This window comes from Oryzias melastigma, linkage group LG21 (genome assembly GCF_002922805.2).
Source record: "Oryzias melastigma strain HK-1 linkage group LG21, ASM292280v2, whole genome shotgun sequence".
NCBI lineage: Eukaryota > Metazoa > Chordata > Actinopteri > Beloniformes > Adrianichthyidae > Oryzias > Oryzias melastigma.
This window is the reverse complement of record NC_050532.1, coordinates 26,016,249-26,034,137: the sequence shown is the minus strand read 5'-3', so window position 1 is coordinate 26,034,137 and position 17,889 is coordinate 26,016,249. Positions and strand designations below refer to the sequence as shown.

The 17,889-nt window shown below is 38.7% G+C and overlaps 1 protein-coding gene across 1 annotated transcript in view; it reads right to left on the bottom strand.

Moving 5' to 3' along the window:
• lrp1bb (low density lipoprotein receptor-related protein 1Bb) overlaps positions 1-17,889 on the bottom strand; it is a gene marked incomplete in the record, with an annotated part of 410,583 nt that overhangs the window by 85,730 nt on the left and 306,964 nt on the right. The window contains 7 exon segments of the mRNA XM_024287246.2: positions 538-657; positions 10,279-10,401; positions 10,636-10,785; positions 10,907-11,020; positions 13,207-13,326; positions 13,469-13,597; positions 14,998-15,123. Coding sequence (XP_024143014.2) covers positions 538-657; positions 10,279-10,401; positions 10,636-10,785; positions 10,907-11,020; positions 13,207-13,326; positions 13,469-13,597; positions 14,998-15,123 — 882 coding nt within the window.

Below are 17,889 nucleotides of genomic sequence, written 5' to 3'. Positions count from 1 at the left end.
CTGCGTTGGTCCTTTGATGAGGAATTTACATGGCTTCTATACTTTACCGCCGCTCATGTTCTGACCGTCTTTCATGGTAAAAGCAGATGGGGAAATAATTGGAGGCAGAAAGACAGGTACGATCAGCACTTCACATGTGAATAAAACGCACGTCCTGCTTTTGACGAGAAGCGCTTTCAGAACCCTTTTAGCTCGTCCCATTAATGTTTCCTTAACACTCCATTGCCATCAAATTATCCCGCCGACGTTCACAGCAATTCCTGTCTCTTTATTGTAGCTGGTTTCATTTTGTTTTATTGTAGAATTCATTACACATACATCTCATTTGCTCTCTGAAATAGTAATGCCTCTTGGGTCCTCAGTGATGAAAAATCTATTTGCCTCAGCGCTTACTTCAGTCATCAGAAATGCCCGCGCTCTCATTTGTTGCCTCATTAGGACCGTCTCATTTTTAGTTCTGCTGGAGGGACGCTCCGTATGGAGCAGATGAAACTCTTGCACCCGTGGCAGACGCCTGGAGGCGGAGGCAGCACTCACCACAGATCTGCACGCTCTCGTCCAGGCCGTCCTCGCAGTCGTTCTCGCCGTCACACAGCCATTGTTTGGCGATGCACTTGTTCTTGGAGCAGGCGAACTGGTTCCACAAACAGGAGGAGTCTGAAGAGGAAATTTAATGCTGTAAATCAAACAAAGGGAGGAGGAAAACAACAGCAACCTCAACATCACCTGCAGGAACGCCGGAGCATTTTTAATCAAAACACAACAAGAGGCCTGGCTCTTATTTGCCCCCCGGCGCGCTTGTTTTCCTCGGAAGATTTTCTGCTTATGAGCAGGCATCAATGTGGCTGCCACAGAAAACTCTGCAAATATCACTTTGATTTTCAGCCTCTCCTGTTAGACGGGCTCAGTGCCATTACTGCCTCGGTGCTGGAAATGTAATGATGTGGTGAAAAATTTAGCAAAAGGAGGAATGACTTGCATGGAGAATAAAGCCACAATTTTATTTCTAGCAGAATACAGACGTAAAGTTCAAGCGGGGATTTTTATAAAATGATCAAAGTTTGGACAGAGTTACGATTATTGTTCTATAGCACATATGTCACAGTCAGACACCGGGGGCCGAATCCGGCCCTCCGAGTAATTCTATCTCCAGATCATTTTATTTTACTGATATTAATGGCCCAATGTTATTAAAAGTTATTTAGGTTTAAGTTGATTTATTATGAAATAATATTCCTGCCTTTTTATTATTCATAATTATGTTAAAAAGTTACGGTTTTAAAGTTTTAAAAATTGCCATTTTGCATTATAGGCTACTTTGGAGGTTAGCTAATGTTTCGCTACATGCTAGCTCTTCTGGCTAATTTAGGTTTGTTTTTTAGGTTATTTTGAAGTTTAGGTATTTTTTGCTACATGCTAACCTACATTTTTTAAGCTTTTAAGGCTAATTTGACATTTAGCTAATATTAATAACTGGCTAGAAGCTTCAACATCTTCAGCTATCAGCTTTAGCATTTTTAGCTATCAGCACTAGCATCTTCAGCTATCAGCACTAGCATCTTCAGTGGCCAAATTCAGCTTACAGCATTCACACTAGCATTATTGCAGGTTATGCTAAATATCTAGTTCATAATTATGATAAAAAGTTACAGTTTTAAAGTTGGCTCCGGCTGTTTTAATTAAATCATTATGGTCTGTTGCTCTGTTTTGTCACATTTTCATCAGTTTATAAATGCTTCCAATATTAATATTTTAATACGTTTCTTCTACCATGTCATGTAGTTGCAGTGAAGCTCTGGCTTCTATCAGGACCTCATTTCCAGGTATGCTGGGTTGTTTCATCCATTAGGCCTTCCCTATGAACCAATAGCTAAATTGCTTCCTTTCTTCTCAGCCAATCACAATCATATTTTTAAATTCATGAATGGTTGTCTCTTATGGAGAGAAAATAGACTCATCCTGATTTGTGTGCGCTTTATTCTTGATTTGTTACTCATACAATGCATTTTTTGCTTAACTTTGTGTACTTGCAATTATACAAAAATTACCAATTAAAAAAAAAAAGCAAAATACAGAGATTTGTAGAATAAAAATTATTACAATCATTAAAATCATTTATATAAATGTTATTTATAGAACAGATTAAATTACATTTATTTTATTATTAGTATATATCTTATGAAGACAGGTGGGGTAGTGCCTCACCTGCCTCCTCTGACCGCACAAACCTGGTTTGGCCCTTGAAAATTCACCCTAATCATCTTCTGATCTGTTTTCAAAGCATTCTTTGGTCTTTTAATTATGTTTTTTGTTTTGTTTTTAGTAAAATCAGAAAACCTGTGTTGTTTTTGAGAGCATAGTGTGTGCAGAACAGTAGGTAGTTCATTGGAAATGTGATTCTGATTGTTGGGCAGAGTAAGCCTTCCCTCATTCCCCATCATCCCGTTGTTTACACTCTCTCCTGCTAGCTTACAGACCCTCACACACCCCAAAAATAACATTAGCGGTGCAAGAAAAATACAGTTTAAATCCAGATTCTAACTCAGACAAGGAAAAAATGCAACAAGAACATGTTAAAAACACAATTTCAATTAGTGTTCTTTTAACAGTAAACAGGATCTGGGATTTATTCATCCCAGCAGGACTCAACGACGTCAACATAGCGCCTGATTGTCAAATATAATGGACTTGTGTACAGTTTTTTAAAAAACACAAATAAACCTTTTACTCTCATTACTAATATTTCTCCCTATTGAAATGGAAGCAGCTTTTTTTAAGGATGTAACAGCACACTCTCCTTAACATCCTCCATCCATTCAAAGACGGAGCTGTAACTGAAAAACAAAATCTATTATGAAGAAAAAGAAATTGTGCTGCAAGAAGCTGTTTTTGTTTCATCCAGACATGTCACTGATCTATAGACTGAATTCTATTTTGTTCATATTTTGCACAAAGTGCCATCTTTTCTTTGTAAAAAGAGGCTAGAGAACAAAACAAACGGAAACTAATCTACAGAAACAACTGGAAGTTCAATTTCCAAAGCACACTTAATTAAACTTCACTATGAGGTTTTCCTCACACGCACGAGCTCTGCGGAGACGTCTGAAGAAAGCTGAATGCTGATTAGGAAGGCCCTCTGATTGCTGCGCAGAAGCCATTGTGTAGTTTGTGCTTATGCAGTATTCATCCGCTGGGTTGAATCTGTGTCACGGAGCCACCTACTCTCCCCGGAGAGTCGCTCTGTGGTCTCATTTTCTCAGATGCCAGGCCGGCTTAAGTCTGCCAAAGCTTTGATAAGAGAGACGGAAGGGATGCGTTCTGCAGGTCAGACCGCGCTACAGAGAGTTATGTTTTCATACGTCGTCGGGGGGCAGGAATGCCGGAGGTGTCTCCCACTGCGTTGCTTTCCTTCCTGTCAGACTGGGTAAAACTCACCGTTTTTATGTGTGCGGATCTCAGGATGAGATAAGGATTTTCAACGTCTCAATCTGGAAATGATGATCATCCTGACTTCCTGTGCGCGATCCCCCATTTGCACTTCAAATGCGAACAGCTGCTTCCAGCGTAAAACAAAATAGCAGGTCTACCACACATTAATTCATCAAAGGAAGTCTTTCATGTGTCATTTTCGCTGGTGTTTCGCACAGAAGAAAAGTGCATTGTGAAGTGATCAATGTCTATTTTCTCCAATCAGATGAGGAATTTGTGGTTTCGAAGATGGAATGACATTTTCCTCAAACCATGACGCCTCCGCCACCAGATTGTCAGCGACTGAAGCTTTTTATATGATAATTAGTCCAGAGAAATGGGAATATTATCATCTGGTTCTGAAACGTAGTGAAGAACTTTTGAAAAATTGTGGTGCAGTTCCTTTTCGTTTTTTGTTTTTACATGTGAATATACAGTGTTTTGCTTTGTTTTCATTAAAAAACACATAAACTAATAGCAAAATAAATCAGACACAATTCTGCATGAAATATTACAAATAAAATCCACTCCTTCAGTCCATTTTTAGGCTTTTTTTTTTTAATTGTGAGCTAACATACATGTTCACTGGGAACACAAAAGCAACTTGAGGTTTCTATTATTGAACACTCAATAAAAGTGGAGACAAAACTGATACTTCTGATTTTATCTCCTATTGTGGCTCTTTGGGTAAAGAAAAATACAATATTTTTTGTTTGAAAAAGTAGCATAAATTTCCGATGAAGTTTACTAAGCAAAAAAAAAAAAAGTCATAAAAGTCAAAGTTAAAACAGTTACAGGACTACAGTACCCATAATCCTCTAACGTCCCATCCAGCAGTCTGGCTTCATATTTTACCAAAACTGAAACATTTTGACAGATGTTTAAGTAGAAAATTAATTTGAAGTCACAACCAGAATTTAAGGTGAACTTTCTATTTTTTTAATAAAATATCAAGAGTTTTACATTTTTTTTGACTTGTGGGCCACAAAGGGCTCTAAAGTTTGACAGTGTGCGTGGTCTTTTAGTAATCCATCTCATAAGAGAAAAAAATAACATCAAATCTGGATGAAAACATGTTCTAATTTTGATTTAAAGTGATAGAGAACATTTTTGAGGGTTTTAATTCAAAACTGTGACTTTAGCTCTCATTTTAGTGAAAGCTGCACCAATGATTTGATGTTTTTGAAGGAAAACTGTACACTTAGAGAAAGACTGTGTTCATTTGGTGTTGGAACCATCGGACAAACACATAAAAATAAATAAAAAGACGATTCTTCCAACTGTAATTCACCTAAACAAAAGTATTTGTAGTGGGCCATCTATGGGCAAACGCCACAATTATGGGGAAAATAAAGAAAATAAAGATTACCGTATTTTTAGCAGTTTTTTCATAGTTTAGCCAGGGGAGCAACTAATACTCAGGAGCGACTTTGTGTTTTGCTTTTTTTTTTTAGACGTAAATAGGCTCATAAATTTGTTATTTTCTCAGTAAACAGCGGTTGTTTCCTCTAACAACCACTAGAGGGTGCTGCATCTGAGCATTAATATTTACTACTGACAGTGGCAGAAGAAGAAGTGTCGTCCAAAACAAACATGGAAGAGAATTTGATAGTTTTCCTCTTAAACTTTGACATTTTTCTTATTCAGATAAAAAATCTGCACTTGGCGAATTTGTTCTTAAACTTCCGATTTTTCTCCTAAAAGTGCAACTTATACTCCAGAGCGACATATATGGTTTTCTTCTTCTTAATTGGACATATTTTGCTCTTGCGACTTATACTCCAGAGAATACGGTATTATATTTTATTCCTATATGGCGGGCCAGAATAAATAGTTTACTGGACTGCATGTAGCAGTAGTAGTGAGGAAAACTGAACATAACCCCACTGTTTACCATTGAATGGGCTTACTAACACTCCTGTGACAACATGAGGAGCCTGTATAATTATGTGTATAAATGTGCCTGATTTTTTAGTTATGTTTGTTGCAAAATGAGCTTATTGCTGGAGCTTCCACGGCTGAGAACAGATCAGGAGACTATCTCATAACACACAAAAATGGAGGCCGGTCTTTAAGTCTTTAAGCTGTCGGGCACAAACAAACCTCTTTATCGGTCTTTCAAAGTCTGCTTTGGGGTCATAACAAAGCTGGAGTGTTTGGACTCGCTCTAACGGCATGTTTTCACCCAGCAACCTGCATTCCCACGCTTCTGTCGTCCTTCTGCTTGTTGTTTGCTGGAGTGGTCAGCCTTTCATGCTTGATTTGTAACCTCAAAGAAGATCCCACTACATCGACTCAGATTAGTGCGACCTAGACAGATCTTGACATTTTACTGCAAACATTGAACGCGTGTTTTGAATGGGATGTGTCGCACTTCAGGAAACACAGGAACACAAAGAGGTTCTCGAACGGCGGCCGCCACTCGTTACATTAAAACACCTGAAGACACTCGGGCTTCAGGAAAACAACACGGCTGGCTCAAATACAGTCGCATGAAAAGGATTTCCTGTCGTCAAACTGCAGTTTGATGGGATGGTGATAAAGTTTAGGCTGACATGACATCACATGTGTCAATTCAAGGCCCGGGGGCCGGATCCGGCCCTCCAGAATATTTTATTTTTTTTATTGTTATTAAAGGCCCAATGTTATCATGGATTTATTTCAAACTTGTATAATTTTGACAAAATATATGTTAATGGAGAGTAAAATATTGAAAGTTATTTTAAGTTAAAGTAAATTTATTCTGGATTAATATTCTTGCATGATTTATTCATAAGTATTCTAAAAAGTTATGGTTTTAAAGTTTTAAAAAATTCCATTCTGCTAGCTTTCTGGACTATTTTAGTTAATTTTTTAGGCTATTTTGGACTTTATCTAATTTTTCAGCTACATGCTAACTGCTTTGGCTGATTTAGGCTTTTCTTTTTAGGTTTTTTTAGGGGGGGGTTTGGAGTTAGGCTAATTTTTACACGCTAGCTGTTTCTGCCAATTTAGTTTTTTTTGTTTAGTTTTTTAGGCTGTTTTTGAGTTCAGCTAATATTTCAGCTACATGCTAGCTGTTTTGGCTAATGTAAGCTTTTTCTCTGTTTTTTTTAGGATAATTTAAAGTTCAGCTTTTTTTCAGCTACATGCTAGCTGTTTTGGCTAACCTAAGTCTTTTTTTGTTTGTTTTTTAGGCTAATTTGACATTTAGCTAATATTTTTGGTGGCTAGCAGCTTCAACATTTTCAGCTATTTCAGCATCTTCAGCAGCCAAATTCAGCTTCCAGCATTCACACTAGCACTTCACACATGTAATGCTATATATCTAGTTCATAATTATGTTAAAAAGTTATGGTTTTAAAGTTTAAAAAATGTGGTTCTAGAGTGTTCAATAAATGTTTATCCTGTTTGACCCACGACTTAAGGTATGTTTTGGATTTTGGCCTCCTGTGCGATTGAGTTTGACACTCCTGGCCCACATGAACTAACCAGAGTCTTAATGCGATGCAGAGATCAGTGACATATAAATTGGTATGTGTGGCAGTTGTTGGTTTTGCGGATAAATTACATAAATCAATATCATGACTTAATCATGCTCCTCCTGCGTAATTGGAGAGATCTTGACTTTGTCATAGCAGTTTCTGCATACATTAGCATGCATTACAGCCAAAGGAAGACTGCTTTGCCTCTGGTGAGGGAAGCAGGGGAGTGACACTGTAATATGTTATCCTTTCAGTAGTCACTTTACCACTGAAGCCACATTTGCATGCCCGGTCCATCCGTTTCAGTGACTGACGGCTCATTAATTAATTGCTGCCGTGGAAGTGCTGTGTAGAGCTCAAGGAGAGGAAACTAAAATAACAGAAAAAGCATGTGCCTTTAACAGACTGACTGAATTCAGGGTCAGAATTAGACTTTTAAAGAGGGAGCAACACTCACCTGAGAGATTTCAAAAACATAAAAGTGGAAGTAAGAGAAGGGTTTAGCTGATGGTTAGATAGACTCATTTAGACTTTTCGCCACTAAAAAGGTTGATTTCTCCACTTTGCATGCAGACAGTGGGTGACCATGACCTAAAACAGAGTTCACTATTAAAACTCCCATTGTAAAAAGCTTTCAGCTCAGACATAAAAACTCAAAGTCAAGGACACACTGCAGCGTTTTTGACAAGCACCAAAAACAATATCTGTTCAGGCTACCACCATCGCTTTACTGACCTTAGAGTTAGTTTATTGTGTAAGAGAGGAAGCTGCATCTATTATGACTGATGGAAGGTTGGTTTTCTTTTTTAAATGTATGTCGTGATGTGGGAGGGGTCACCATTAGTACCTGCTGCTGTTTTGGAACAACAGCTGTGTAGGTTTCTGAGTCTAGATCTGTGGAAGTGTTGCTGATTGAAGGAGTCCAGAAGAAATAAAAGTCACATAAGACACAGTACGTAGCTGTGTTTTCATAGGCTATAAAATTGCACAACTTGGAATGAGATAATAAACTCTAGAGCTGGGTATTCCCATTAATTTCTAGATTCATTTTAATTTTTTTTCAATTTTTTTGATTCTCTCAATTTAATTCGAGTTAACACAGTTTAGACACATTTGTTTAGAAATACCCTAATAATCTATATCTGTTTTGAAGATATTCATATTAATCTGATACAGTTCACGTACTATAACATGTATCAGTGAAATAATGAGATTGTTAATATCATACAGTGTTACATGAATTCTCAAACAGAAGCTCCAACAATTGTTCTGCCTCTCCTGGAGGACGTTTCAGTCTGGCCACTAGGTGGCGATCGTGCTATAGCATTATACCTTATTCCAGAAGAAGAAGAAAGTATGAGCAAAAAAACATATTTTAGACCAAAAATGGTTATTCTAGAAATATTTCCTTAAAAGAGTTTGGAAAATTCATACTGTGAGTTTATAAAGATGTTTATTTAGTCAGTAATCTATGTTTAGGTCAACCAAGCGTTAGCATTAACCATCCTATGGGAAATTACATTATACGTTAGCATCAAGCTAGCAGACTTTTGCTAATGGGTTAGATTGATCTCTATATTTATGGATCAATTATTGATCTATTAACCTGAGATCAATTCAGATCGGTTTTATCAACCTAGCCCCAAAGAATTTGCCTAATGGAAATGCGACAATTAAAAAAAAAACGCCACAAGAGGTCCCACAGCATCACAGCTCATCAAAAGTTGATGTAAAATCACCAACCACAATTTCCCAGAATCCCTTCATCCATAGCTGCTCCCATGTGTACGGAGCTCGCCGTTCCACGGCCTGAATAAGACGCCGACGTCTCCTTTGATAGATGATGAGCTCTAGTGTCATGGCAGAAATCTGAATGTATCTGCTGTAAATCAAAGTATTGTTCACATCAGAGTTAGTTTGTGTTTCGTTACCTAATTAAGATTTAATGGAAACAGTGTCGATGTAAAAGTGTGTTTTTTGGACATTTCTAGAAGTTCGATAACGTTTTGTGGATATGTGTTGTCTTAAGATTGAAAATTATATGTTTTTAATGCAATTAAATCCTAAAACATATAATAATCAGATGTTAGGGAAACTTGCTTCCATTTAGCTGCTCTTTGATAAAAAATAATCTCAGGATTAATCCTTAATAGTTGAGGATGAACTCTTTTAACGTCTATATCATCGATATTTATCTTGATATCTCTTATTTTCTTTTCCCAAACGCATGACACACTAACAACGCAGTGCTGGGCATATTTCTAACAGCTGCCCAATCCGAAGCATAAAAGCAAGTAACATGTTTTATTTAAAAACGAGAGAGGGATCAGAGACTCTGACTAATTAAAACTGATGTAGATTTCCACCTGGTTATCCAAAACTGCCAATTTTCCAATTCAGCCTGACTGATCATGCCTTGTTGCCAGAGGAGCTGTTTAAAATGGAAATGCTGGATTCCAATAACCTCAGGAGGTGATTCCCATATTTTACCCACAAACTATCGTTACTTGAACATATAAAGTCTCTTTTTAGAACACATTAATATTGTTGGTGACGTGAAATGTAAATGAGACTTTTATAAGCACAACCAGGTGTTTACTTTGGACGGAAGAAAGAAAGACAGAATTATTTCCAGTGTTTATTGTGGTTAAAGCATCGACTTTAAACACTATATTCTTCATTCTGGTTCCTTCAGTCATTATGAATGTATTTTATTGTATTACAATGACGGAAATAAGTATTTGATCCCTTAGTGATTTCACAGAAAGAAAGAAAAAGAGAATCATCTTAATGAAAGATTCGTTTGAACAGTGAGAGAGAAAAATAAGAAATTGACTTTAAAGAATTTATATCCATTTATTTTCATTTGAGGGAAAATATGTTTTTTGATCCTCTAGTAACCTTTTAAAGGTTCTGGTCCACACAGACCAGTTAGACTCTCCTAATCGACCTGAACTGAAGACGCCTGTTTGAACTAATCACCTGTGAAAAGTCACCTGTCCACAGGATCAGTCAGGATCTACTAACATGGAAAGACTAACGAGACTAAAGAGTGGATTGAAGGGAGATGATTATAGACCTAAAAAAGACCAGAATGGACTACTAAACCATCAGCAACAAGCCGGTCTCAACTGTTGGGACAAAATACAAGAACATGACCATCAGTCCAGCTGTAGGTCTGAGGCTCCAAACCGGATCTGACCTGCACTTATTTTCTCCTTTATACATGTGGTGGTTTTTCTAATGTTTAGAGTTTCAAAAATGTCTTATGAAACAAACAAGAATGACCTCTCACCCACAGTTCTAGGGTGAGAAGTTCTGAAATCTATGAAGTATGGAAGCTCACCACACTGGAATTCGTCTGCTCCGTCCTCACAGTCTTTCTGGCCGTCGCACAGCCAAACGCTGGAGATGCAGTTCCCCCCCGGACACGCAAAGTGGCCCTCCTCACACTTCTGCCCCTGAGAAACTGGGACAAACAAGCACGGAAAGTCATCCTCTCGGTATTAGCAGTGACAGAACTCATTATCTTCTCCTAAGCTCTGTCTCTGAATCTCTCTTTCCTCCTTTATAATCATGCATGGAAATGATGTAAACATAAGATCCAATTTAAGTCGCTTTTAATTGAAGCCGGCGTCCCTGATCTGCCTCTGAGTGCACGGGCAGAATGAGGAGCGTCACGCGTGTTGGATTCGCCGCTCACCCTGGCAGTTGGTCTCGTCGGCGTAGTCCCCGCAATCATTTGCGCCGTCACATATCCATGACGGGTGGATGCACAGCGAGGTGGAGTTGCAGCTGATGAAATCTTTTTCTTTCACCCCCAGCTTGTAAAAGTGAGAGCAGTCTGTGTGGTCTGAATACAAACACAGAAGCACAAGAGGTTCCTTGTCACAATGTCCATGGCTGTGGTCCTGGTGGAGGACAGGAGGAAGGGCTGTTTCTGACGTATTTGATTTCATATCTGAAGCACTCACTGCAGCGTTTTTCGTCGGAAGCATCGGGACAGTCGATGACCTGGTTGCACCACGCTGAGCTCGGGATGCAGCTGCCGTCCTTGCAGGATGACTCTGATGAGCCACATGTGACGTCTGAGGGTAACAGACAGAATCTCAAATATAAACCAGAACTTCATTTCTGTGAGGATTCATACCATTAGGTCACGTGTCAAAGTCAAGGGCCGGGGGCCGGATCCGGCCCTCCCGATCATTTTATTTTATTGTTATTAAGGATCAGATGTTATCTTGTGTTCATTTCTAACTTGTATAATTTTGACAAAATATATTTTTATGGAGAGTAAAATATTGAAAGTTATTTAAGGTTTAAGTTGATTTTTCTGAAATAATATTCCTGCCTTTTTTATTATTCATAATTAAGTTAAAAAGTTACGGTTTAAAGTAAAAAAAATGTAATTCTGCTAACTATTTTGGTATTTACTAAGATTGTTTAGGCTGTTTTGGAGTTTAGCTAATATTTCAGCTACATGCTAGGTGTTTTGACTAATTTAGGCTTTTCTTCCTGTTGTTTTTAGACTGTTTTGGAGTTAAAGGGGTCCTACCATGAAAATTCTACTTTTTTAGGTTTAAAATGCATTATAATGTTCATTCCTCAGTATAAAGAACCCAAAACAGTATTTCGATCCATTCATGCATTTAAGAGTAATCCTCTAAAAACCTGTCTGTAGCAGCCCCTCCCATACCCACGAAAACGAGCGGTTGGAAACGTGCTGACGTAAGATTGATGCCAACGGATCCCTCCAGGAAGAGTCTGCTCTGACAAAGCTCCGCCCCCAGACTAACACAACCTTCAATTTATCCCCTTATCCAGTGGTAATCAGCAAAACCACTTTTATTTTAGATGCAGAAGACCATAAATCTTCCAATTGTGTCCTGTCCTCAATAAATTCCAGCTCAAATAGGAGTTTGTTACTCTAGATGTGGCGGTCCTTTAAGACCCCCCCAACACCCGGTCCGGCACAGCCTTGAAGGAGCCGTGTGTTGTGAAGCGGTGTAGCGATGGCCAGGCCAGCGAAATACAGATATATCGTATGTGCATCCATGAAGAAGTTTGCATTATTTTCATGGGAGAAATGCAGACGTGGTGCCACAGACTCTAGGATGACGTCATGAAGTGGACTGCGGAAACACGAGGTGGGCGGAGCTTCAGCAATCGAGCCGTTTTACTTCCGGGTAGGAACAAATTCACGAAATATAACTAATATTTAATAAATAATTCATTTTTTAGTGGTCTAAAGGTAATATATGATTGTATATATAATATAGTTCACTCTGATAGGCTTAAGAGAATCATGGTAGTGCCTCTTTAAGATAATATTTCAGCTACATGCCAGTTGTTTTGGCAAATGTAGTTTTGAGGTTGTTTTTGAGTTGGGCTAATATTTACATGCTAGCTGTTTTAGCTAATTTAGGCTTTTTCAGTTTTTTAAGGCTATTTTGAAGTTTAGCAATTTTTTCAGCAACATGCTAGCTGTTTGGACTAATCTCAGTTTATTTTTTCAGTTTTTTAGGCTAATTTGGCATTAAGCTAATATTTTAGCTGGCTATCAGCTTCAGCGTTTTCAGCTATCAGCAATAGCATCTTCAGCGGCCAAATTCAGCTTACAGCATCACAGGTAATACTATATATCTAGTTAATAATTATGCTAAAAAGTTTTGGTTTTAAAGTTTTTAAAATGTAGTTTTAGTGTGTTCAATAAATGTTTATCCTGTTCGGCCCACAATGTGTTTTGGATTTTAGCGATTGAGTTTGACTCCCCTGCATTAGAACAACCATTAGGCTTCCTCATAACCTCTGCTACAGGTTTATTTTGTCATAAAAACAATACAGATAAGAGGTTAATATTGCTACACCTAAATTTAATAAACTCTTTTCAGAAAGCTGCGGAGTTGGAAGGTCATCGCCAATTATCAACTCACCAGTGTCTCATTGTGGGTTCAAACAGCTTGGTGATAAATTTCTACACCTCATTTTCTCTCCCTTTATCATCACAAACACCATAGCAATAAGCAGGACTGCTAAATCCCACCACAACCACCGTCAAAGATAAAATCCTTTCTGCGATATTGAAATATTGTCTGGACTGCCGGAGGCGGCTGCGAAGGGCAGTCGCTGGGAGTCTCTTTTAATTTACACACATCTTGTGATCATGGGGCTCATTAGATAGAGAGGGCTTAACATAATACACGTCTTAGTGTGACTGGATTCTGCCTTCAATGGCTGAGAGGATCGAGGAGGAGATCAAACGAGGGCGACTCACTGCCACAGAAAGCTTCGTCGGAGTTATCTCCGCAGTCGTCAAAGCCATCGCAGAAGCGGCTGTTGGCCACACACCTCTGGTTGTAGCACGGTCGAAAGCCACTTCGACAGCTCCTGTTGTCTGAACATAAGAGTACATGAGTTCAACACAAAGGTTAACACACCATTAAGACACAAACTGTCAGGTCATTTTGATCCAAAAGAATCCCAAACCTGTTCAAAGCTTTGATTCTCCAACCATCTATTGTTGAAGTTGTACTCACCACAGTACTGCATCTTCTCGTCTGATTTGTCCTTGCAGTGGGCAACTCCGTCACAGGTGAGTTGGTAGTTGATACACTCTCCATTCCCACACTCAAATTCAGAGTAGATGTTGCAGGAGGAGTTCTCAGCTGCAGGAGAAGACAGAGGAGGGATAGGATCTTGAGTCCTTCCATAATGTATCAGTTCTCTTAGGCTAATTTGGAATTTAGCTAATATTTCTGCTACATGTTAGCTGTTTTGGCTAAATTTGACATTTTCCTAGTTCTGTAGATATCCTAACCCTAACCTTAACCCGGTACTGGACGCGGGTCGGTACGGGTTCCAGATGCGGTTTTGGCTCGGTACACGGTACCAGATGCGGACCAGAATAGGGGTTGGGGTACTGGGTTAGGGTACTAGTACCGGCCGCGTCCTGAGGTTTGGTCAGCACCAGTATCGCCTCCAACAAAATGACCAGACCCCTGATTTAATTGGAACAGCCAGGAAATAATAAAATAACAAGTTGGGCACACCCAAAACGTCTGTCACCAAACCTGGTCTCCTGGACACTGGGCCTCCACCAGTTCCTGATACTGAGTCCCTGATTGGTCAAACTTTGACCTGGTTTAAACTTTCAAAGTACGTTCAATGGACACTTTATTCACTGCCCAAAAACGGACGTTGCAACTTGTGTAACGGGCACTGACACGCATTTAAAAAGACTTTTCATTAAAAGTGGTCGCTTGAACCGGCGTCGCCGAGGGCGATAACGTAGCTTAAGAGGTAAATTTAACCATCCATGAGATCATGGACCTCATCCTGTCATAGCCAAAAACACAAGACAGATATTAAAGCACTAAAAATTGACTCTTCAACTGACCGACAAAAACCAGGTGTGGTTGACAGGAGCACACGTAATCTCTGCTACTCAATAGGCATCTGTGAATGGGGTGTAAAGTCTGCATCTATAAGTCTACGATGTGCGGTTAAGATTCCTGCCCATTTTTTGTGACTCCTGAGCCAATACAGCTCATGCAGAAACGTTTTCAGACTTCTTATGCCCAAACTCATTCTTATTTTAATTATTATATAGTTTACACAAAAAAATTCAACAGTTCTTCCTCCTAATGTTGCTAACTCCTCTGAGTAGCTTCCCGAGTTCCACACTTTCTCTCGTTTAAACGCCTCCTCTTCCAGTAAAGTCTACAAACTCACTGCAAGGCAGTGAGTGATGTCAAATCTAAATGCAAAGTGCCACTACAATGTTTTATTTTTGTGACTTTGAACTGGTAAGTGCTGAAAACATGCTCCTCCTTTCAAAGAACAGCTTTCCTTATTTACTTCCCAACTTCAAGTAATTCAATGAAACTGAAATGAACTGCTTTGTTGCAGAGAGAAAAGCAGCAGCAGCAGCTTCTCCTTTGGTTACGTTGAATGTAAAACAGAATCACAGCTACATCAGCATCATAAAACACGAGCAGATTGATTCTTAATTTTTCAGAATGTTTCCAGGGTTATGCTCTAATAAAAAATGTGAAGCTTCACTTACACACACATCTGTTGTCCTCTAGGAGAACACGCTCTCCACGGCAGGAGCAGTTGACCCTTCCATGTGGGGTCAGCAGACACAGGTCCCCACAGCCTCCATTCAGATGTCGACATGGGGACAGCTCACCTTCAATGAGAATCACAGAGCTAATCAACTATGCAGACCTATGAAAGGGATAAAACTGTATAATGGTGAGATTTCTGAGAGCAATCAGACTTTCTATAAATAAAAAAGTTATAAATCAGCTTGATGTGCCTTGCTTTTGCCTTTTACATGGATTGCATTGTTGATAATTAGATTTAATCTGTTCCCACATTTGAACAAACGAACCAAAGGAAGGTGACAAAACCTGGTTTTGATAAATGTCAAAGCATTTCCAGGAAGATTTTGTTTTTTTTTAATTGTTTCTAGTTTTTGCTTTTAAGCACAGATCTGTCTGGTAAATTTGCATAACAATGAATCAAAATTGTACCTACCCGCCCCCACCCTCGCTGCCCCCCTTTGACCCACTCTCATTGGCTGAGTGGCGGCTACACGCCCTCCCCCTCCCCTTCTGCCTCTGCCAGCCTGGCCAGAGCTACATGACAAATCATAAAAAGAACACTTTTTTCCCAAAATGGTAGCTTCCCTGTTGCTTTATCTCCATAGCAACCATTTTAATTTTTGGTCGCCTAGGGGCAACGAAAAGGTCTATGTACTTTTTTTTTTAATTGGCGAAAGTACATTTTGGGATTTCCTTGGCAACAGATGTTTTTTGCTAACTACGCCCACATTCCTTGAATGTTTGTGTTATATGTGTTATATGTGCATGTGTTATATCGGAACAGGGGAAGGCCACTTTTGCAAGCTCGACAGACTAACGCCATTCAAAATCTACAAACTTTAACATTTTTTTCTAACTGGCTTCCCAATGATGCTTGAGGAATTGATAAGTTGAAATCCCTCAGAAAAGTTTAAATTAGTATTAAAGGTGAGTTTTTGAAAAATTCAAAATGGCGACCTCTTTCCAAGATCAAAGGTCAACATAGCTTTGATCGTGGTTGTAGACTTAACTTTATAGCTTGTGTGTAAAATTTTGTGAAGATTACTCAAAAAAAGAGTTTTCTTTACTGTGAAAAAAATGTGAAAATCGCCAAATTTCACCATTTGCCACAAAATGGAAACCAAGCTGTGGGTCCTGTGGCCATCCCATAATAATTTTAAAACTTCCTTTGGAGATCCCCAACGCCCATGTTTTGTTTTTCAGTGGATTTTTTTTTAGCCCTATATGACATATTGGCCACATACATTTTTATGATGGTTTCTCCCGCTGGGGTGTCATCACCTTCTGGGGGGAGGGTCGTTCACCATGTCAAAAATCCATTTTCACCTGGTACTAGGTGTTTGCACATTTTAGTGAGTTTTTTAGTTTGTGGTGAAATAATATTTTGGCCCAAACGTGGAGCAAGACAGAGGAATTGTGAAAATTATACCGACAAGTTTAATTTTATATTGACAAGAAGTGATCCGAGCTTTCAGACATTCTGTTCCACTTGAACTTCTCTGAAGCCGTACCTATAGTAGGTATGGAAACCCCAACAAGCAATATGGTTTCATATTATACAAAACTGTGATTCTTTGCAGTGCAGATCTGATGACAAGGAAATGGAATCACAGCAATTTAAATACCCAATGAAGGATATAGTAATATCCAAGTGTAGCATTTCTGGTCATTACACGTGTTGTTGTAGACTCACAGCTGTGCCCATTCAGGTCGCAAGATATAATTATTTCTCATAACAAGATAAACATGGAAATGAGATGCTCTCTGCATCTGAATCCAACCGGTGGGATGCGCTTAAGCCCACATGCCTTTGTCCTACTTGGAAATTAAACTTTGTACGACACTTAAGAGACTCCCCGTACAACATATTATTCCACTTTTATTAATTACCTCTGAGCTTAAAGTTTCGAGCCATTCTAAATCAGACCAATTTCATTTATCAACTTGCCATTTTTGTTCATCAAACTAATGTTCTTTAAAATATACAGGGATTAGTTGGCAATGAACGGATCAACGAGGAAAGAATATCCTTAAATATGTACAAGGAATACTTTTTATTTAAATGAAAGTCTTTAATTAAAAAGGAGGTTTTTATTGTATTTATTTCTGGAGTTAGGGACGTTAAAATGAAGCAAAAAACAGTGTGTCAAAAGCGTTTTAACAAATATCTTAGCTTAAACCAGATGGTAAGTTTTGTCCCTATTACACAGGCGAACACAAGGACCGACTAGCCCAGCGGTGTCAAACTCAATCGCACAGAGGACCAAAAACACACCTTGGGTCGCGGCCCGAACAGAACAAACATTTATTAAACACACTAAAACTAAGTTTTAAAAACTTTTGAACAAATTTATTTAACATAACTATGAATAAAAACAATCATGAATGTTATTCCAGAATAAATCAACTTAAACCTTAAATAACTTTCACTATTTTACTCTCCATGAAAATATGTTTTGTTAAAATTATATGAGTTAGAAATAAGTGCAAGATAACATTGGACCATTAATAACAATAAAATAAAATGATCTGGAGGGCCGGACAGAATTACATGGCGGGCCGGTTCCGGCCCTCGGGCCTTGACTTTGACACGTGGACTATCACCCCATGTGTTGACATTGGGAACTGCACATATAGCCTTATTTTCTAAAAAGAACTTCATTGATGAGCTGTTGTTTGTCAAATATCATTATTATTGTAAAGTCGTAAACAAGGAGCTGCTTGTTGATGCGTGAAGAGGACTTTCAAACGCTCATTTTCTTCAGAGCAAAGCATCAATTCATTTCTTAATAATGTAAACCTTCCCAGATTAAATGAAGATCAAATCAAAGACTTAGACTCGCCGCTCT